The 21898-nt window shown below is 33.3% G+C and overlaps 11 protein-coding genes across 11 annotated transcripts, besides 2 other annotated features; 5 read left to right on the forward strand and 6 right to left on the reverse strand. All coding sequences in view use genetic code 12, as the record gives it.

Moving 5' to 3' along the window:
- Nucleotides 1-6773: part of a mobile genetic element ((Tca11-7) Retrotransposon Tca11 on Chromosome 7, member of the gypsy group, flanked by 470-bp LTRs (eta elements)) that runs on past the window's edge.
- CAALFM_C702420CA (uncharacterized protein) lies at nucleotides 1563-4076 on the reverse strand (the record flags this gene model as incomplete). Its single annotated transcript, XM_716217.2, has 1 exon — nucleotides 1563-4076. The coding sequence occupies one exon, from the start codon at nucleotides 4074-4076 to the stop codon at nucleotides 1563-1565; it is 2514 nt and encodes an 837-aa protein (XP_721310.2).
- On the reverse strand, nucleotides 4394-5748 carry CAALFM_C702430CA (uncharacterized protein; the record flags this gene model as incomplete). The annotated part of the gene is made up of 1 exon (XM_716215.2): nucleotides 4394-5748. A coding segment is annotated over one exon (1355 nt), but the record flags the coding sequence as incomplete, so codon positions are not given.
- Nucleotides 6304-6773: a long terminal repeat ((eta-7a) Long terminal repeat (LTR) associated with the transposon Tca11; about 470 bp long, 13 copies per genome).
- Nucleotides 6774-6867: 94 nt separating this feature from the next.
- On the forward strand, nucleotides 6868-8721 carry CAALFM_C702450WA (uncharacterized protein; the record flags this gene model as incomplete). The annotated part of the gene is made up of 1 exon (XM_716214.1): nucleotides 6868-8721. The coding sequence occupies one exon, from the start codon at nucleotides 6868-6870 to the stop codon at nucleotides 8719-8721; it is 1854 nt and encodes a 617-aa protein (XP_721307.1).
- A 16-nt stretch (nucleotides 8722-8737) lies between these two features.
- Nucleotides 8738-10015, reverse strand: CAALFM_C702460CA (GTPase; the record flags this gene model as incomplete). Its single annotated transcript, XM_716213.2, has 1 exon — nucleotides 8738-10015. One exon carries the CDS (start codon nucleotides 10013-10015, stop codon nucleotides 8738-8740), a length of 1278 nt encoding a protein of 425 aa, XP_721306.2.
- An 82-nt stretch (nucleotides 10016-10097) lies between these two features.
- Nucleotides 10098-10975, reverse strand: CAALFM_C702470CA (uncharacterized protein; the record flags this gene model as incomplete). The annotated part of the gene is made up of 2 exons (XM_019475490.1): nucleotides 10098-10725; nucleotides 10818-10975. 2 exons carry the CDS (start codon nucleotides 10973-10975, stop codon nucleotides 10098-10100), a joined length of 786 nt encoding a protein of 261 aa, XP_019331035.1.
- A 692-nt stretch (nucleotides 10976-11667) lies between these two features.
- Nucleotides 11668-12183, forward strand: CAALFM_C702480WA (uncharacterized protein; the record flags this gene model as incomplete). The annotated part of the gene is made up of 1 exon (XM_716211.1): nucleotides 11668-12183. The coding sequence occupies one exon, from the start codon at nucleotides 11668-11670 to the stop codon at nucleotides 12181-12183; it is 516 nt and encodes a 171-aa protein (XP_721304.1).
- A 628-nt stretch (nucleotides 12184-12811) lies between these two features.
- Nucleotides 12812-16084, forward strand: PEX1 (AAA family ATPase peroxin 1; the record flags this gene model as incomplete). Its single annotated transcript, XM_716210.2, has 1 exon — nucleotides 12812-16084. The coding sequence occupies one exon, from the start codon at nucleotides 12812-12814 to the stop codon at nucleotides 16082-16084; it is 3273 nt and encodes a 1090-aa protein (XP_721303.2).
- Nucleotides 16085-16226: 142 nt separating this feature from the next.
- On the reverse strand, nucleotides 16227-17147 carry DPP3 (bifunctional diacylglycerol diphosphate phosphatase/phosphatidate phosphatase; the record flags this gene model as incomplete). Its single annotated transcript, XM_716209.2, has 1 exon — nucleotides 16227-17147. One exon carries the CDS (start codon nucleotides 17145-17147, stop codon nucleotides 16227-16229), a length of 921 nt encoding a protein of 306 aa, XP_721302.1.
- Nucleotides 17148-18289: 1142 nt separating this feature from the next.
- On the forward strand, nucleotides 18290-18763 carry CAALFM_C702510WA (U6 snRNA complex subunit; the record flags this gene model as incomplete). Its single annotated transcript, XM_019475491.1, has 2 exons — nucleotides 18290-18292; nucleotides 18374-18763. The coding sequence occupies 2 exons, from the start codon at nucleotides 18290-18292 to the stop codon at nucleotides 18761-18763; spliced, it is 393 nt and encodes a 130-aa protein (XP_019331036.1).
- A 467-nt stretch (nucleotides 18764-19230) lies between these two features.
- Nucleotides 19231-20022, forward strand: CAALFM_C702520WA (uncharacterized protein; the record flags this gene model as incomplete). Its single annotated transcript, XM_716208.1, has 1 exon — nucleotides 19231-20022. The coding sequence occupies one exon, from the start codon at nucleotides 19231-19233 to the stop codon at nucleotides 20020-20022; it is 792 nt and encodes a 263-aa protein (XP_721301.1).
- CAALFM_C702530CA (uncharacterized protein) lies at nucleotides 19963-21513 on the reverse strand (the record flags this gene model as incomplete). The annotated part of the gene is made up of 1 exon (XM_716207.1): nucleotides 19963-21513. One exon carries the CDS (start codon nucleotides 21511-21513, stop codon nucleotides 19963-19965), a length of 1551 nt encoding a protein of 516 aa, XP_721300.1.
- Between the last annotated feature and the right edge of the window lie 385 nt (nucleotides 21514-21898).

Here is a 21898-nt window from a genome sequence, read left to right on the forward strand (position 1 = left end):
CGAAGATAATTTTTTGTTGTTGACGTTGGTATGCTGTCATATGTTCGGCAGAAAGATGATTATGCAGACGTTGACGGAGTTGATCGAACCGGAAAGCAAATAATTCGTCTTGTGATAACTGCAGTTGTGGTACTGGGACTGAATATAGAACCGAGAGTGGGGAATGACCCATAAAACCATGAACTAGATACTGTGGTGTGAGTCCAGTCGTGGATCTGACTTGTGTGCGATCTACCCAAAGGGCGGTGGATAGGTGGTGATACCAAGGGTTGGTGCTTGGTAATTTTTTGAGAAAATTGATGATGCCTTGGTGTTGACGCTCGATAAATCCATGGGATTGAGGATAATGAGGCGTACCAAGGATGTGTTTTATGCCGTATGTTTCAACCAAGGTAGCTATGACTTGATTGCAAAATTCAGGTCCACCATCAGTTTTCAATGTAGTGAAATAACCATAACGAGTGATAAATGACTCATAAAGGAATTTTGCGACGATTGCTCCAGAAATATTGGGCACTGATATAGCTTCTGGCCAGGAACTAAATTCGTCACGAGCAATGATGATATATTTGTCATTTAACCCAGGAGTGGGCATGTGAATACAATCGACACAGATTGTACTAAATAAGGCACCGGGTTCAGTGGGAAAAAGTGGTGGTTGTTGATTGGGTAATGAATCAAATTTTTGACAACTGTCACATGTTTGAATATACTCTTTAAGTAATGACCAAAGATTATAAATGTAAAATTGAGTATTAATATATTGACATGCTGTTGTAAGTTTAAGATGACCACGATTATCATGAACGGTAGTAAAAATTTTGCGAATGTCATCGATATCAGTTATGACTTTACGCATAAGATGTCCCTTAGATGCAAGCTTAAATAAAGATCCATCATCAATGATGAATTCATGTGCACGATTGATGAAAGATTTGGCACGATCTAAATATTGTGAGGGAATTTGTAAAGTTTGAAGATATTGTTTGATGGCATCGAAGGTAAATCCTTTGTAGTGAGGAGTATTTGAGTTGATGGAGATAGCATTGACATGGAGAATAGTTGACTCGAATGCTTTGATCTCTGAAATAAGTGAACTCAAGTGGGAAGGTTCACTGGACGGATGATGCATACGGGTAAGTGCATCTGCAATGACATTATGTTCACCCTTAATATGACATATACGTAAATTGAACAAACGGATATAATTAAGCCATTTGAATAGACGGTTTATGATGTGACTGTTCAGGAAGGGTTGATTGAGGAGTTGAACAACTGATTTTGAATCGCAGAAAATGTGGATAACACCAGAAAAACCATAAAGTAGATGATGTGCTGCTTGAAGTGTTAAGTAGATTGCGTAAAGTTCTTTTTGAGCGATTGTATAGTTTAACTCTGAACTATGAAAGCGACCACCATAAGATGCTACTAAATGAGTAACACCATCTGCAGTTGTTAATTGAATGACTCCTGCCCAAGCCTCTATACTTGCGTCAGTACAAATAGATAAAAAGTCTGTGTAGTTAATGGGAACTAAAATTGGGGGTGATGACAATAGTTGTTTAAGATGATTGAACCGTTGAATGTTCTCTTCTGTCCAGGATAAACGGGTAGATTGTTGTGTTGAACTTTTTTTGTTTTTTGTTTTTCGTGGTAGAATGACCTTTGAGCATATCGTATAAAGTAGCTGACAATACAGAATATGCAGGAATGAGCTTGCTGTAGTAATTAAAGATTCCTAATGCTCGTTGTAATGATTTGACCGTAGTTGGAAGCGGTAGTTCGGATATGTAGTTGGATTTTTCACGTATTATAGTAACTGATCCGGGTTGTATGTGATAACCAAGAAATGTGGCAGAATTTACGCCAATTGTTAATTTGGATGGATTAATTTTTAAACCAGCTTGTTTGAGTAAGTTTAATACCTGAAGCACTAAATCAAGATGTTGTCGATGCAGTTTTTGTTGTTCTGAAACTGTGAGTGTTGAATACTCTTGAATATTTGGACCTAAAATACAAACATCATCAACGAAGATGACAACTTTTTCAGCTAGTGGTTTGAGTACTTTATGAAGGATGTTAGTGAAAATCAGTACGGAATTACAATAGCCTTGAGGCAAAACCGAAAATTCCATTTGACCGATTGGCAGCATAAAGCTAGTATATTTCCCCAGTTTGGGATCCAATGGTATTTGAAAATAAGCGTTGGAAATATCCAAATACGTATTGAAGCTTTTTTGAGCTATTTCACCAACGACATCTTCAATGAGTGGTGGGTGACCACTTTCCACTAATACATTTTGGTTCAAAGTGCGAAGATCGATTAAAAGACGAAAATCTTGACTGTGTGGTTTTTTGATTAAAAATACTGGATTATTATAAGGGGACGTGCTATGTTTAATCTGACCATGCTCTAACATTGTTTTTAATAAGTGGATAAACAGGGTGCGATTTTTTCCCACTGGAATAGATTTCTCTTTCCAAACGGTGGATTCATTGGTTAGGTTTATTTCTACTCCGGGATGGACATCACTTTTGAGTCGACCTGGAGCTTCTCCTTTTAAGAAGAAAACATCGGATATACGAGCAACATGTTCTATAAAGTATTGTCTATCTTCATCTGCAAGAATGCTCTCTGCCATAGCCAGATGTAACTTTTCGGCATGAACCGAGGAAAGTGATGTTGTAGCTATGTCGATGTTGCCGACTGTATATTGTTGAGGTGTTGTTTCCGGAATAGTAAACAGATGGAATTGATCAGTTCGAAATTTGAGAACTGGTTGTAGTGTGAGTTCATCATAAGTAACACTCATGTAGTATTCTGACTGAGTTGGACGACCCAAAATGATGATATTCTGTGATATTGAGTTGTTGACACATGCTTTGATGTGTATATTATGGCCAAAAATGGTGGCTTGCAATATTGCAACTCTGCTTATAGGCATCGTAGGTGATCCTAAACCTTGTAATTGGGCTCGGAAAGGTATTGTGGTAAGACCAAGTTTTTTAACCAATGTGGGGTGAATAACACTGGTTTCAGCTGCAGTATCAAATTTCGCGAAAATTTGCTGTTGATCTATTTGTAATGGGATATAAATACATTCTTTGCGTATAGTTGTATCCTGACCATTAAGGATTTGAGTGATGCTGTTGATTTGATAAGTTGTTGCTATATTGGGAATGACTGCGGGACTTGACACTTGATCGATAAAGTGCACTATTTCATGATCGATAGGGGCGTGTGTCTCCAGTTGTGCTGTAGTAGTAATGGATGAATTAGTGTTCTTTGTTGTGATGAATGGTGAAGACGTCTTGGTTTGCTCCATGGAATCACTTATGAATTCATCTGGGATATATATTTCCAAATCACTAACTGTGATTGGTTTGATTAGCTTGGCGTTTGGTGGGCCGAAACGCGGTATTAAGTGTGCTTGTAGTGAGCTTTGTACTAATTTGCGGAATCGAGGTACTATTCTTAACAAAGTGGCAAAGGATATGTGGCAACTTAAGTCTTGATTGAGAATAGTTTGTAATATGTCATCGATTTGATCGTGAGTAACGCTAAATTTTGAAAGTCTAATTGAACGGGGACGTTTTTCGACTTTGTATTGAAGTGGAACTTCAACTGATGATTGTGTAATATTTGTGTCAATAGTAGGTGATGACTGGTTTGATTGACTTTGCTGTGGTGGTGGTGTTTGACCTTCCACGGGTAACAGTAAAGGCTCTGCAACTTGTAAAAGATTTTGTTGGATAAATTCGTCTGCGACCTCTTGAACTTCACTGTCTGATACATGTTCAACAGATTGTTCCTCCAGAATTGTAGTGTCAACAACTGGTATTTCCTCCAGTTGTGCATCTGGCTCGGTGACTGTAGTATTAGCATGAAGTTGGTTGTTTAATTGTGCTTGTAACGCTTTTGTTTGTGAACGAGTGACCATTTGTTTTTGCTGAGTAGGTTTTGTGACTCGTGTAGCATTATCTTTGAGGTGACTATTTTGATTATTAATTCTGGCTCTGAGGGAGGCAGCTGAGACTTCAATCGGGGTGTCCGCCTTAATGCCTCGCTTCAGCATTGTTATTACCAGAAGGGGTGTCTTTCACTGGTTTGGGAAATGTCTCTGGATACGTATGGATTAATGCTTGGTTGTTTTCGAGTTGGTAAGTAGTTCTACCATCAAATGAGGTGTAGTTACCATCCTTATGTTTGACTTTATGTTCATTGACTAAAGTGGCGAGGATACGGCATTTGTCTGCAGTGTGAAACTTGCGTCCGCAACATGTGCATTGTAACCCAGAGCGGTTATTTGATTTTGTATTAGTAGTTTTGTTTGTAGATGACGATTGTGAATTCGCAGTGGATTTTGAAGTAGTAGTGCTTGAATCTGACTCATCAAATGGTTTCAGTAACATGACTTTTTCTTTTAAAGCTACTATGGTGATGTCCCAGATAGAAATAAAATCTTCTGCTTGCTGATAATTGAGTTTGTGTAAAGATTCTTTTGGGGTATAATTGATTTCTCCAAGGGTACTTCTGACCAGAGTGGATGTTGTAGTTGCTAACACTTGTTCCATAAGAGATGGGAGTTTGTCTAAGATAAGTTTCCAAATGAAGATCCACTGACGAACATTAACGTCATGTTTTTGTAAATTAATGAGGCCATGTAATGCACTGACCTTGGTAATAATGTAATCGTCAGAATTTAACTGGGACTCTACTTGAGCCTCTAACGAATAAATATTGGGCTTTTTGTCCAAATGAGTTAACAAATCAACTAGGACTTGCCAATTGATGATAGGCAGATCTTCTAATGTTTGAAGAGCAACGCGAGCAGCTTGAATTATTTTGGTATCCTGCGTTTTCTGCGCAGCAGGTTTAATCACAGCTCCTATGATAAGATCCGGGATATAGTACTTGAGCTTAAAATATAATAGCTCATGCATCCACATACGGAAATTGACCCTCGAATCAATTGACCTGTGCGAAGGTAAAGACCCTATCTCGAATTGCTTAAGTGCATTCTTCTCCTCCTTAGAGCGTTCACTAACTGGGATTGACCATAAGAGATCGTAATACTCCCCATATAATTGTTCAAGCTTGGAGTTTGGATCATGAATGACTGCTAAATGCTCGTGAATTCGAGCGATATCGGTCAATTTAACACTTTTTGGTGCTAATTTTTGATCAAGGTCTTGGAGCCTCTTTCTAATATTAACCAATTTGGATGCGGGTGCATCTGAAAGAGTGACAGTTGATGACTGTGGTTGACTCATGATATTGGTAGCAAGATGACTAGTGGACAGTGCGACGGTACTTGGATCTGAAGTGGCCGTATTGTTCGTCAAGTCTGGACGAGGGATGACGACCGTTTCGTTGGTAGTGCCATTAGCTGAGGCAACACTCGATGGAGACGAAACAGTAAAATGTGGTGCAATAGTAGGTAACATTGCATCCATTGCTTTTGCAACGGCATTTTGAACTTCACGTTCAATAATTCGTTGAATTTGGAGCTCCAAATTCAGCCCAGTGTCCGATAATTGCATAGTTGCAGTCGGAATTGGATTGGGCTCCGGAGTGGCCAGTGGGGAAGTCGGGGTTTGACCTGCAGGTGGAGCATTCATTGATTCTGCTGCTGCTGGTGCCGAAATTGAGTTGACTGGCGGAGGATTAATAGCTTGGAGTGGTGAGGTTGGGGATTGAAAAGGAGAGTCGTTAGGAGATAACTCTGCAGAAGTGTCGACTGGCATAATTAAAGGTAGATTCAGTTTAAGTAATTAATCGGGAAACGTTGAAGATTTGAGTGGTAGAAACAGTATATCGTGTCTGCCTTTTTTTTTAAAATTTTTTGATTCCGACCAAATTCTGGGAATTGGGGAGTTATTTCTATTAGATTTTGTCTTGATGGGCAAATTTGACGAAACCTGTTTTCAGTCATTGTTAAGATGTATTGACTGATAGACAACATGTGAGCGAATTAATTCCTTAAAGTAGAAAGAGACATAGCGTTACCAGCACAACTTTGACTTTGTGTTTGAGTACCCAACGAAATTTGAATTGTTCATTGTCTTAACTTATTGTGTATAGCATGTTTTGCATGTTTTGGATTTTCATAGACGACGAAATGTGTTGAAAGGGGATTGGACCGTGGATTACAGTAATGTAGAATTTGATGACTAACCAGACTGTTGGATTTGATCACTGATCTTAATGAATAACTAATGAAAGATAAATGTATGGACCATTATGTGTGTCCTCAAAACATACCATAATGGAACTTTTTAATAGCTAGGGACCACCATTTCTGTCACGACGTAGCAAATCTCAGTGCGTACGTTCAGCAGTTAATTTAAGATAATTTATAATATAGTAATTTTTATGAGATTTCCATTAGTATTCAATTCCTCTGACTCAGGTTGAACCATTATTCATGAATGGTTACACATTTAACTCCTTTTACCAGTGATAATATTCACCTTAAATGCTCTCAAGTATATAGTACTTTCATTTCTCTAATTAAACCTAAATAATATAAAATAATTCTTTTTCTTCTTCTAAATATTTCTCTTAAATAAAGTAGTTTATGTGCAAAATAGAACGGATGTGTGTCCACCAATTCTTATTACACTTACTTTAAGTTTCTGTTACCCTAAAATGTCGTAGGCAATTACTTGCAGTCATTGTGCATCATTTGTAAGATGTTGAGTAATTGTCTAGATGTCGCACTTGACCTGATCAGCCTGTATTCGCGGTAATGTTGGCTGAGTGTGTGACATAAAATTACTAATCACAACTTGATAACTTTCTATATTCAACACTATAAATCTAAGTTCTGTTATTCATCAATTGCTTTTGATAGTAACTTTAAGATGATAACACAATCAAGAATATCAAACTTAGCTAAACCAATATTAGCATTTCTATTTATTTTAACACTTTATTCCATCCTATTTAGAAAATCCGACGATGGTGCAGATAAAATACTAGAACCCCATGGCTATGCTGTTGATAATGAAGAAGATCCTTTATTTTTAAAACAACAATTCATGCAACATGGATTATCCAACAACAACAACAACAAAAAGGCTGGTGGGAAAGATGCAAACACCAATAAACTTCAACCCGATAAGGCTATAGTTATTGATAAAACTTTTCTTGATCAAATGGATAAAAAAACTCATAAATGTCCTGATTACGTGGTGTATTCTCAAAAACGACATCCTCCATTTTCAATTGGTCGATTCAAATATCCTTATATGAGACCAGCACCTAAATGTCGTACATTTGTATCAACAGCAGTAGAATCAGTGATTGAAGATTTGAAATCTAAAATAGAAGATCCTGATTTGGCAAGATTATTAGAAAATTGTTTACCCAATACCTTAGATACAACGATTTTATGGCATCAACCAAAAATTAAAACTGCTAGACAAGATGCATTATTGCCTCAATCATTTATTGTCACGGGTGATATTCATGCTGAATGGTTAAGAGATGCCGCTAGACAATTATCAGTATATCAACCTATGGTTAGATTTGATCCTAAATTAAAAGAATTGATTTTGGGAGCAATCAACACTCAGGCTTATTACATAATCAATTCTCCTTATTGTAATGCATTTCATCCGCCACCTGGATCTGGAGTTAAACGTGGGGATACAGCATTTGATCAAGTTCATCCTAAACCTGATTGGAAACAAGTGTTTGAATGTAAATATGAATTAGATTCTTTGGCATCATTTTTAACTTTAACTAATGAATATTACGAAAATTCGAAAGGTGATACTTCATTTATTAATAGTTCTTGGTTAAAAGCATTTGAAAAAGTTTTAATTATATTACATAGAGAAAGTGTACCATCATTTGATCAAGAAACAGGACAAATGTTACCATTTTATTATTCATTCCAAAGAAATACCAACATTGGTTCAGAAACTTTACCTTTGGGAGGAGTTGGGAATCCAGTCAATTATGGTACTGGACTTATTAGAAGTGCATTTAGACCAAGTGATGATGCAACTATATTACAATTTTTCATACCAGCAAACATTCATATGTTGACGGAATTAAAACGTGCCAGAAATACTTATTTAACTAATGAAAATATTGCTAGAGATACCATGTTAGTAGAAACTGCTGATACATTTATTAATGCCTTATCTACTGGTATTGAAAAATATGGGATTGTCAATCACCCCATTTATGGTAAAGTTTATGCTTATGAAGTAGATGGATATGGTAGTGCAACATTTATGGATGATGCCAATATACCATCGTTATTATCAATCCCCGATCTTGGATATACAAAAATTGATGATGAAATTTATCAAAACACTAGAAAAATGATTCTTTCGAAACAGGGGAATCCATACTATTTGAAAGGTCATTTTTTCGAAGGGATTGGAGGACCTCATATTGGTATTAGAAATGCTTGGCCAATGTCATTACTTATGAGAATTAGAACTACTGATGATGATGATGAAATTATACTGAGTTTGGAAATGATCATGCGAACGACTGCTAATTTAGGGTTGATGCATGAGAGTGTCAATGTTAATTCAAGACAAGGGAGAGATTATACTAGATCTTGGTTTGCTTGGTGTAATTCAGAATTTGGTACAACAATCTTACATTTGGCCAAGAATAAACCCCATTTAATATTTAAAAAAGAATGGCAAAATGTGCCGTATGATATTGAAAGTGTATTAAGTCAATTTATATAAAAACAATATTTAGATTTTATTGGGTTCTATTGATGTAATTGGCAATATTTTCTGCAGTTTTGGAAGAAGCAGGTTTTGCTGTTGATTCAAATGCTTGTTGATAACGAGATTGTAAATCAGCATCGGTTCTAGAGTTGACCTCTGATTGACGATCTTCAGGGAATGTATACTCTCTTTCTGGTTCATCTTCATCTCGTAAAACTTCACCTTGTATTTCGTCATCAATTTCGTTATCGTCCTCTTCATAATCAGACAAGACTTCACTATCTTTTTTGGTGTGATCACCTTTGGTATCTTTCATTTTCATATCTTTCATTAATTTATTCAAAGATTTTGTTTGTCTTTTCTTTTCATCTTCTTCCTTTTGTTTCAAAATTCTTTCTTTTTCTGCCTTGTAAAATTCATTATATTCATCAACTTTATTGTCAACGGCTTCCATAAATTTATCAAACCCTTGACCAGTATATGAACTCACTCCAACAACATCCAAATTTGAATAAAATTCTTCCAACATCAATGACATTGAATTGATCAATGAACTCATATATCCACTACCTTGTTCATTATTTAAATCTTTATCCTTCTGTATAGCCATTTGGAAACTTTCAAAATCTGTCATCCATTCTTTAGCAAAATCATCCTTAGTTACATCAGTCTTATTAAACACCACAATCATGGGTAATTTAGTTTTATATAATATAGAACAAGCATACAACATATTTGACATAAAAGTAGTAGGACTAGTATTTCTTGGTGTATCAACGATATAAGCAATCACCGTTGGGAATTCACTAGCAAATGATTCAGTTATGATTGAACCACTAGCACTCCATATAAAACATTCAATTTGTCCTGGAGTATCAATAACAACATTATTTATTTTATCTTGCTTTTTATCAATCAATTTTATAACTTGATCAATCTTGGTGGAAAATAAATTTAATGATGTTACAATAGCTCCATTTGGTCCTAAATTGTATTGTTCCATGACTTTTTTATATTTTACTGAATCTCTAATATCGATATTTGCTCCAAATGGAATTTTCAATACTGCTGGATCCAAATTTATTAAATATGGTGGCGTTTTCTTAGAATGCAAATGAGAATTTAATCTTTGTACAAAAGTGGTTTTACCACTTCCGGCCATTCCAATACATATAATCGTAGGTGGTGGTGTTGGCATTGTATGATGGTTTGTTGTGTATAATATTGGTGATGGTTTTAAATCGAAGAGAAGAAGGGAATGATTAATTTTGTATTTTTTTTTTTCGGTTCTGCGATGTTCTGTTCTCATACATTGGAAGGTTACAGAGAGTACGATGGTGATGGTGATGATGATGATTACTAATGATACACAATATTTAAGTAAACTAAATTTATGCACTATATCTTTCTAAAAATCTATCTACAATACCATTAAACACCGATTCTTGTGACAAGATTTGAATATTTTCTGCTTCAGCTTTAAAAACTTTTTCAGCTTTTGGTGCCCCTGGTCCACTCAAATTAGGCATTTGTTGTTGTTGAGTTTGTTGAGCTTGTTGTTGCATCAATTCTTCAGCTTCACTTGATCCCATTAATAATGAATAAATCGGTTTTAATCCAAACAAATTCACAAAATACCAAGAAATTGCTGAAACATAACGAACATTTAAATCTGGTGTCATGACCCCATTTTGTAACATACTTTTAAATCCATCAGTTAATGGGAATGGCAATTTCATAATGACAAATCCAGCAAAAAAATAATTAACCCAACCCATTATTAATGTTTGAGGGATATAATTCATTAAATTACCTTTTGCCATTTGCATTAGTGCTTCATTTGAACTTGGGTCATTGAATGCAGCAAGTGGATCATTGTCATTATTTTCACTTGGTGATTTAGCATGGAATTCAGTTGAATTCAATTTTTCAATGAAATATTTCTTTCTAATTTCAAAATCTTCTGGTGATAATACGGAATTATTTTCACGGAAACATCTAGCACGATGTAAAAATTGACTGTAGGCATTGATCTTGTTAGTAAAAAAAAATATTCAGAAAAATGCTTGTGATTCAGCATTATCACTATCACAAAAAACTTCTAAACATACCTCTCACGTAAATTCTTGTAGTTTTCCAATTTTGGTTGTGGTTGGAGTAAATATGTTATATTAGATCTGAGAAGTCCCACCAATACCATTGCAACAGAAATGGGTAATAAAACCCAATACTTCAATTGAGGATCTAGTAATAAATCTGGGGTAATCATAAGTATGGGAATATACGGTTTGAGCTGGGTCTAGTTGTTAACTATACTATGGTTCAACCAGTCAATTGTTGTAGAAATTGGAGTAGAATGAAATTTGTATGAGGTTTCAATTTTTGGGCGACAACCAGACAATCGGCATACAAAACTTTTTGGTTGGAACACGCTTTAACATGAATAACCTAGAAATCGATTTACAAACTCTAAGACATGTATTCTGGTAAGTAGCTGGTCAGGATAAAAGTAGCTAGTAGTGTAAACTAGTACTTGCTGTGGGTATTTGATTTATTAAAGAGAATATTATAGTTTAGTATAATATGGTTGTTAGCTATGTCTTTTTTTAAAGCCAAATATTGTGCCAAATTAATTGAAAAATATTACTCATATATAACACATATTGTTTAACCACAATCAATAGATATGAAATTCAGTTGCCTTTGCAGACTATACACCCCTTATAAAGGTAGAATTACTGCAATACAAATGGTATTGAGGAAGGGGGAGGAAGGGGAAGGGGATACTACTAAAACTATAGTGGTAGCGTCTTGACATGGTGGAGTTCACACGACCAGTTTGTGATTTACTCTGGCTAACAATTTTTTTCTTGCCTTGTGTTCATAATAACCACTGGTCTATCCATCAGATTATACATATATATCCATACATATCTATTCAACTATAGAGATTTCACTGAAATGGGTTGGTTTGGAGGAGGCAGCGGTAGCAGCAGTACACCTCCATCTAAAGTATCAATTGTAACAGAATATAAACCGGAAGAAAAAACTCAACAATATCTTGAAGATTTACCACCAAAATTTGAAGATTCAGAACCAATACCTGAAAGACAAGCCACATTAATGGATGCTGCTCAACGGATCAAACTCTCGGATTTTACAGTGGACAGATTTATAAGTATGCCATGTTTTAGAGAGGCCATGATTACAGGATTCCAAGCCATGGGTGTATTAGGAGTAGTTACATTTTTGATCCACAAGAATGTTCAAAAAACTATGAATTGGTCTGTTGGTGGTTTTTTTTTAGGTAATATTATTGGATGGGAACAATGCCGATCTTTAAGAAGGAAATCATTTCAAATGATAGAGAAAGCTCAACAAGAAAGAGATGAAAAGAATAAAAAGAAATGGGCAGAAATGCAACAGAGTGATGATGAAGATTTAAAGAAGTTTCAAGAATTCAATAGTAGGAAATAACTCCCAAAAGATAATACAGTTCCATTCTTGTAAATAGGTTCCAAAACAGTTCAAAGGGGAAGTGTGATAAACTGAACAATTTTCTTTTTGATTGGTTGATGAGTTTCCTAGAGGTTTGTCTGATTTCCAGAAAACTAAATAGATTACGAAATGATGCTTTTTAGTTAAATCAATATAAACAATCTTAATTATTAACAGTGTACATTAATTTTGGTAGACCAAGTATAACCACTGTAGATGTTATTGAAATTGTTTAACATGCAATCATGTGATAAAAATAATGAAGGAGTAAGTTCAAAATTCAAACTGCTTTTTAAAATGCAAAAGAAGTAAAAATGTAGTCATTTACTTTAATTGGTTTGTAGTTTATAAGTCCAAGTCTATGTATTGATTCAAATAGTTTCTGCATGATGGGAAGGAATAGGTAATCAGTGAGTGTGAGATGATGAAGTTCGTTTGAGCCTCGGCAGATATTTCTTCCTCCCCCCACCTCCCCCACCACCTTTCAAACAAATTGATCGGAACGAAATTTTTCATCCACCGCCCACAGAACAAAAAAAATTTCCTATCTGTTCTCCACATTCTTCTTCTTACAAACCTATGTTCATTACAAGTACTTATTAATCAAATGGATAATCATAAAGCTAGAATATCTTATAAGACATTAAAGTCTAATTTGGTTAATTTACCATCTAGTTTAACCAATTTATTATTCACCGCCAACATTCAAGTTCAAGATGTGATAATAGAAATGGTTACCACCACTTCAAATGGTAATAAAAAGAACTCTACCACCACTAAACACTATGCTGGTTGGTCTGGAATGTCATCCTCTGATATTTCTAATTTAGAAATAGATCCAGTATTTGCTCAATCATTAAATCTTATTGATAAAACCCCTATCATAGTCAATTTAAAACTTGGGAATTATGAATCAACTAATATCAATTTAGAACCATTAACAAGTTCTGATTGGGAATTAGTAGAATTACATGCTCAATCAATTGAAGATAAATTATTGAGTCAAACTCGATGTGTGGCCTTAAATCAAGTATTGGTAGTATACCCTAGTGCTACAACTAGTGCCAAATTATTAGTAACAGATTTAGGTAGTACTGATCATACGTTTGCCAAAATATCACCGTATTGTGAAATAGCTATAGCTCCTAAAGTAAGAGAAAAGGAACAGAAAAATAATAAGACTGCAAGTTCTAGTAAGAGTATTGCTAGTTCAAAAAGTACGAAAAGAACAACATCATCATCGCTGGAAGATTATTCTGATTTACCCCTGGTTTTGAAAAGAGGAATATCATTACCACATAAGTTATATAATGTTAATGAGGCAGTAGCAGGTTACTTTGTATATGTGGATATTGACGATGAATTACCTCAAGGGTTCAATAGTGAATATGTTGCTGTATCAGTGATTCCGGGTCCAAATGATAAAACATCAACAAAAGCATTACAAGCAACCGAAGATGACAACAACAACAACAACAGCAACAATAACAACAAAAATTTGAAAGAAAATAAAAGAATTATTGCTAAATTAGTAGACTACAAATCTGGTCCTTCAGGAAATATTGGATTATCCCGTAACTTAGCCATAGCATTGAATATTGAAAATCAAATCGGGAACATTATTAGTTTGAAACCAGCTATTAAAAATTTACCCAAGAGACCAACAACGTTCACTATTCATCCTTATATTATACATACAAAGAAAAAAGAAATCACTATTAGCAGTAATAAAAAGGAGAATAAATTGGCACAACAGTTAACAGAAATCATGTACCCTGGAATTGCATCAATACCCATTACCAATTTTACGAAGATCCCCATTATTGCCAATATTTTACCGTATGGTGGATTATTGAGATTTAGGAAAAATGATGAATATAATGCTTGGATTAAACCATATAATTTAGATCTGAAGAAACCTATAAAATTTGAAATTGGTGATGAAATTTTACGTCCTAGTTCATTTATAGAACAAGAGATTGACAAACCGACAACTAATGATACAGAAGAACAGGAAGCAATTGGATTAGACAATACAGTTGAAGATATTGTTGATTCATTTATTACATCAGATAATACTGGGACTTTAGTATATGGGAATTCTGGTAGTGGGAAAACTTTATTATTGAAATTAGTGGCACAACAATTAAATCAACAACATGGTTATTTCACAAAATATATATCATGTGACACCATAATGAATGAAAATTTCCAAAATTTATCTAAAAACCATTTTTTCAAATGGATTCAAACTTGTGCATGGAATAAACCATCAGTTTTGATTTTGGATAATATTGATAAATTAATGAGTGTAGAAATGGAAAATATGGATGCCACCAAATCTAATCAATTGACAGAATTTTTCATATCTAATTTAACGAAAATTCATCATCAATTAAATTCCAATTTATCAATATTATTATCAGCTAATTCTAAAGATAATATTAATAAATTATTATTAGGATCTCATTTAATTGAAAATTTCCATCATTTAAATCCACCAGATAAATCATTACGATTTGAAATTTTAGATAAATATTTAACTAATAAATTAGGATTAAAAATTAAGGTTGATTTAATGGATTTAGTTAGTGAAACTGAAGGTTATTTACCAAATGATTTGAAAATTTTAAGTGATAGAATATATCATGAAGTTTTGTTCAACAGCACTGAAACAGAAACAGAAACAGAAACTGAAGCCACCACCAATGCCGCAGTGACTAGTGAACATATTGAAAAGGCTTTAGCTGGTTATACGCCATCTAATTTACGTGGAGTTAAATTACAAAAATCATCGATTAATTGGTCAGATATAGGAGGATTAAAAGAAGCGAAAAACATTTTATTAGAAACTTTAGAATGGCCCACTAAATATGCCCCTATATTTGCTAATTGTCCATTACGTTTAAGATCAGGTATTTTATTATATGGATACCCTGGATGTGGTAAAACATTATTAGCCAGTGCTATAGCTGGTCAATGTGGATTAAATTTTATTTCCATCAAGGGGCCAGAAATTTTAAATAAATATATTGGTGCTTCAGAACAAAGTGTTCGAGAACTTTTTGAAAGAGCTCAAGCTGCCAAACCATGTATTTTATTTTTCGATGAATTTGATTCCATTGCTCCAAAAAGAGGTCATGATTCTACTGGGGTGACTGATCGTGTTGTTAATCAAATGTTGACACAAATGGATGGGGCTGAAGGATTAGATGGAGTTTATGTGTTAGCAGCTACTTCAAGACCAGATTTGATTGATTCAGCATTATTAAGACCTGGTAGATTAGATAAAAGTGTTATATGTGATATGCCTAATTATGAAGATCGATTAGATATTTTACAAAGTATTACTACAAAGATGGATTTGAGTGATGATGTGAATTTACATGAAATTGCTGAAAAAACTACTGGATTTAGTGGGGCTGATATGCAAGGTTTAGGATATAATGCTTATTTAAAAGCCGTTCATGTGACATTAGAGGAATTATCTCAAAGGGAACAAGATGAAGCAAATAATGAAGATGGTAATAATAATTTTGAAAAAAATTCCATAGAATTCTTTCAAGTGGGTAATTCAGAAAAGAAATTAAAGACCAATGAAAAAATCCAATTATTACATCAAATTCAACAATTTATGAATCCTAATAAAGATAATTCAGATTCAGAAAGAAAAGCAGGTCAAGATGCAATGAATAAATCAAAAGTTTTAATTACTCATGAGAATTTTTTGGAATCATTAAAAGAAACTAAACCATCAATTTCCCATTCAGAGAAAATCAAATTAACGAAAATTTATAAAGAATTTGTTAATGATCGAGATGGTAATATGCCTGATGGGACCCCAAGTAATGAAATTGGAGGAAGAACTACATTAATGTAAGTCTATACCTACAAAATAAATAAAGTAAACTCAAATAAACAAATAAAGTCTATTGCTATAAAGAAAAGAAAAGTAAAGCCCAACCAGACAGACGACTAGACCAAGACTAGCCCTGGGGGGGAGCTAAGTAGTAACCTATTGATCACACATTAGTGGAAATGTCTGATATTCTTCTATAATTGTTTTCATCTTGTTTAATTTCTTCTTTCCTTTTAATTTCTTCAATCATAATTCTATTATTAAATGAATCATTTGCTTGATTACCACCAAACCAAGGGAATAATCGGAAATATTGCCAAATGGCAATGATTAAACCTAAACAACTCCCGACAAAAACATCAATGAAATGATGTCTATAATCTTGAGTTCTACTAAGGGCAATATAACAAGCCATTAACCAAGGAATAAAACTAATCATAGTTCTCCAACTACTTGTTTTACCATTATTGGCTTGTGATTGACCCAATAAAAATAATGTCAAATAAAATAATCCAGCAAAACTAATTGATGAATGACCCGAAGGAGTTGTTCTAAATCCATCAGCTAATCGATCTAAATTATCCGTTGTACAAACTTCAATTGAAACCAATTTATCTTTGGGAGTATCATTTGCTGGTTGACAACGATCCAAAAAATCAGGACGTAATCTACCAAACCAATTTTTCACAATATTTGTAACAAATGAAGTAATTAATACACTTAATAATAATCCAATGCTTGAAACCCAAGTATTATATAATTTATATTTAGGAGGACAAGTGGAAATTAGGGCAACAATGATAATTACAGATAAAGGGATAACAGTACTATAAAGACCTAATTGAATATTGGTGACTCGTTCATGTTCAGCAAATGGATGTTGAATAGTCATATCGTTTAAATAAAATTGTCTATGAAATGGTTCTGCTTGTGATGTGACAAAAAATAATACAATTAATACAATGATTAATATAAAATCAGTGATTCTCCATTTTATAAATGTTGGTGATTTAAACCCCCAAGTTATTCTATTGAATTTTGAATTAGAACCGTAAAAATAATTTATAATATCATATAATGCCATGATGAAAATGTGTAGAATGTGTATGATAAGAAAAAATCAGCTAAATCAATAGCTTTTATAAAAAATTTGTTCAGTAACCTTGATGGTTGTATTTATATATATATATATACAACTGATTGAATTTTAAATACGTGTGATGATTAGTCGATCAAGTTTTGGGTTCTTTGGGGGTAGTGTACCAATTTTTAGAAATTCTTGGCGCGTTGAGTTGGTTCGTGTATTCGTGGCAAAGCTGGCCTCACAAAAAAGGTATTAAGGGGCTGGGCGAGGCGGGGCGMGGCATGGCGCGGCACGGCGCAAGTTCCATTTTTTTTTTTTCTTGTCAACTATTTTTGGAATGAATAATTTGATGGAACAGCCTCCCTCCCTCCCTCTTTCCCCCCCCTCCTCCCTCCTAAAATCAATTAATAATTATGATGACTTTCTTATCTGTCAATCTTTATATTTGGATTTGTCCAATATTATTATTTTATGACTTGCATGTATGAGGCTTATCCCAAGTCAATAGAAGGCTAACTAGTACTAATATTTTCAGTTATTTGTTACAATTTTCAATCATTTTCTGGGTGTGGTATTACTTGGCACTTGCTTCTTTTCTAGAAATAGAGTAATTCACTCTTATTAGTAATCTATTAACAGTAGATTTCCTATTAGAGTTGAAAGAAATATATCTCCAGCTCAGGTTTTGGTTTAACATTACTAAAAAAAAATACACAATTTGAAACATTATTCATAGTTGCCCATTCTCAAAACACACAATAAACTACCAATTTACCTAACTAACAAACGTGACCAGCATTTCCCCCCTTCCCCCCACTTTCCCACTTTCCCACTTTCCCATTGACTTGTTGCAAACTTGTATTACATTGTTAGTAGTTACTGTACTCCCTTAACTACCAAGAATTGTTATCATGGGACTAATCTAATCTTGCCAGGTCGTGTGACAATACTCAAAAAACCATTGAGCGAAAAAGAAGAAGAAGAAGAAAAAAAAAAAAAAAACTCTTCTGGTTTGTTCCACACCCAACGCTTGATCAACCCAACCCAACCAAACCAAACCTAACCAATCTATCTATCTATCTATCAACAAGAACGGGATAAATCATCAACTAGAAGATTATCCAAAATAAAAATAAAAAAAAATGGTATGTACATTATCAACTTAACTTTATCAATTTTAGTAGTTCTTAATTATTAACCAAACAAACACACCACTTTAATTTTAGCTTCCATTATATTTATTAACGGCAGCGAAAAATAAACCAATATTAATTGAATTAAAATCTGGAGAAACTTATAATGGGAATTTAACCAATTGTGATTCATGGATGAATTTAACCTTACATAATGTTATACAAACCGATTCCCGAGGTGAGAAATTTATGAAAATTCCCGAAATATATATTCGTGGTATACATATTAAATATTTAAGAATTCCTGATGATATTATGGGATATGCAAAAGAACAAAGTATGATAAATATGGAAAATAGAAATCGATACCAAAAAAGAAGAGGTACTAGCAGTGGTGGTGGTGGTGGTGGTGGTGGTGGAAGTGGTGATTCAAGAAGGTTTAATAATAGACAACTGCATGGACATAATTATGGACGTAGATGAATCTGAATTGAATAATTTTTTTTTTTTTTGTAATATTATTGTCATGAAGTATATTTGGAATTATCATTATTAGTGTTATATATTATAAAATGAAACTATTATGCTTAGGGTGGTTTTTTTTTTGGGTTTTTTTTTAAAAAATATTGAACGAAGAGGAAGAGGAAGAAGAAGAAGAAGAGGAAGATGAAGAAGAAGAGGAAGAAGATTTTGTATGATTTTGTAATGTATAGAAAACTTATTAGTATATATATATATATGTATATAATCAAAATCAACATAAAGTAATGAAATGAATCAAGTAATGCCAGATCTGAATATTTATTCAGATCTCATACTCCATTCTTTTTACTTTGTTATGGGCGGAGTATATAGTTGATTTTGAAGAAATGAAAAGTCATATTCCAGCAAAAAAAAAAAAGAAAACACCATATAAACCACCCAATAATTGATTCTCTGGTATAACCATTATGAATCATTATCCAATAAGTTCTAGTTCAACATCTTCAACATCGATTCTGTCGATAAATTCAAATAATTATAATTATTTAAATTCAATAACAATGACAAAATGTAAATTACTCCCCACTAAAACCATTTCTCGTGGTAAATTCCGTGGTATTAATGATATTAGAAGATTTCAATGTTATAATTCTCAATGTAATTTAAATTTTAATGAATATCAATTATGTAAATATTGTGCTCATGTACCTTATGTATCACTGCCATTAAGAATAAAAGTGAAAAATAATCTCAATGATGATGAGGAGTATAATACTGGCAGAACAGGCAACAATAATAATAATAATAATAATAATAATAATAATCAATATCGATCGATAAAAATTGATTATATACCACCAACTCGAAGTAATGCCATTATAAGAAGGAATAGTAGTTATATCAATAATAACAACAATAACAACAACAACAATAAATTAATTGTTCCTCATTCGGTCACAACCCTTGGCACTACTAATAGTAATGGTAATGGCGATTTAACAAGTAAATTGAATGAATTTTGGGATCATTTAGAAATGGGGAAACTTCAAATTAAACAAAGATTTATGGATATTAAAATTCAAAAACATAAATTATCATTTAAAAAACGATCATTTTCTGCTCCTCCCATGGTACTAGGAAATGACAACGATACCACCACTAACAATAATAATAATAATAATAATGAAAATATTTATTATTCAACAGGTACTAGTACCAGTGATTACAGCACCACCACCACTACTACTACTACTAGGTAAATCATCAACATTAATATTCCAACTTTTCAAATCAGATCGATATTTACTTTCACTAATTAAACCATTCAATTCTCGATAAGAATTATCTAGCTCTTTTAATTCTTCTGATTCATCATTTAATTTTGATTCATAAAGTTGTTTTAATTTAAGATTACAACCATATTTATTATCAGGATTATTAAAAATATCTTCAATACATTGTTCTGGTGTATAATCCAAAATTGGATATAATTCTGGATCCCAACTACTTTCTAAAATTTTACAATATAATTGACTCACTATTGGATCCATCATTGCTTGTTGTAATTGTTGTGATGCAGCTGTTTGTGTTATATCATTACCATTGATATTGCCATTGGTAGTGGTAGTGGTAGTGGTAGTATTTGGGTTTTGATTTTTCATAATTTTCCATCCATCTTGATCATTTGATGATTTAATTCTTGATCCATTTTTAGTTTCTGTTTCCCCAATAGTTGGTAGTTGTTGTTGTTGTTGTTGTTGTTGTTGAGAAGTTGGTGTTGATGGACGTGAAGTATCATTTTGAGGTTGACCAAAACTATTATTATCACCTAAAACATTACCAATACCTGTAAATACATGTTTCCGTTCAAATTGTGGGACATTGAAATTATTTCTTCTAGATGATGTTGTGGTACTTGTTGGTCGAGATAACATTGAATTGGTATTATTGGATATACTAGTGGACCCACCACTAATACTACTATTACTATCTTGAATTTGTAATTGAGTATGGAAATCAAATGTTGGAGATAATTCATTAAGTCCAATAGTAACACCAAGTATTGAATTCACTTTAGAATCATTAAGTAAATATTTAGTAGTGATTGGTTCATCAAAATTTAAATATTCTGATAAATTAATATCAACTTTACCCAATTCTGTAATTTGTGTATGATGATGATGGTGATACGTGGAAGTTGAATTATTGGATTTACCACCACCTACTAACCCAGAATCATTATTGACATAAAATATTTTTAATAATAAATATTTATTAGCAATTATATTTCCCTTTTTCTTAATATTAAATTTCAAATTACAACTTAATTTATAATTAAAATTACATTTGAAATTATGCAATTTTTTCCTCGACGTAGTAGCTGATATATTCCCTGAAACTGCAGATGATGAAGATGAAGATGATGAATTCCCCTTAGATCCACTAGATCCTAAAGATGAAGCAAATTCATCAAATTTATTTAAAAAAGTTCGACTGGTAGTCATGGGTGTGGATTTAATACCATTGGTGTTACTAGTGTTGGTACTTGATTTTTGAGAATTTTTACCATTAGAATTACTATTATTGCTACCACTGCTACCGTTATTGATATTGGAAGTATGGAATGATCTTCTTGTCCCATCTCTTATTTGTAATTCAATATAACAAGATCCATTAATTTCAGGAACATTAGTCAAATCATTTATCGTTAAATTGAAAGCAAATTTAGGTTTACTTGATGATGATAACATGTTTGATGTACCGTTAGATTTGTGAGTATTGTGAATAGTTGGTGAAGTAGGGAGGGGGGGGGGGGGGAGAAGTGGTATCAATACTGTTGGAGACAGACTTTTTTCTTTCTTGGTTGCTATTTTCCGTTTAATTCGGCTTAAAATTTTGATGGTAGTGTGCGTCGGAGAATAATACGCTTGATAAGGAATTGGTATTACAGAAATGTTAGTTTAAAGCTGTTAAGTAATCGTAGTAATATGATTCTACTACTATTCTTAACACCTCTACAGTCTATATATCTATATTTGTAGCTAGCACATATACACAAATGAGGTACTTAGTAACCTATTGAGGAGGATGTGATTGTGAATCAGCCACACCCAGAAATAAATACCATTGAATTGG

The sequence above is a fragment of the Candida albicans genome, chromosome 7 (assembly GCF_000182965.3).
Source record: "Candida albicans SC5314 chromosome 7, complete sequence".
Classification (NCBI taxonomy): domain Eukaryota; kingdom Fungi; phylum Ascomycota; class Pichiomycetes; order Serinales; family Debaryomycetaceae; genus Candida; species Candida albicans.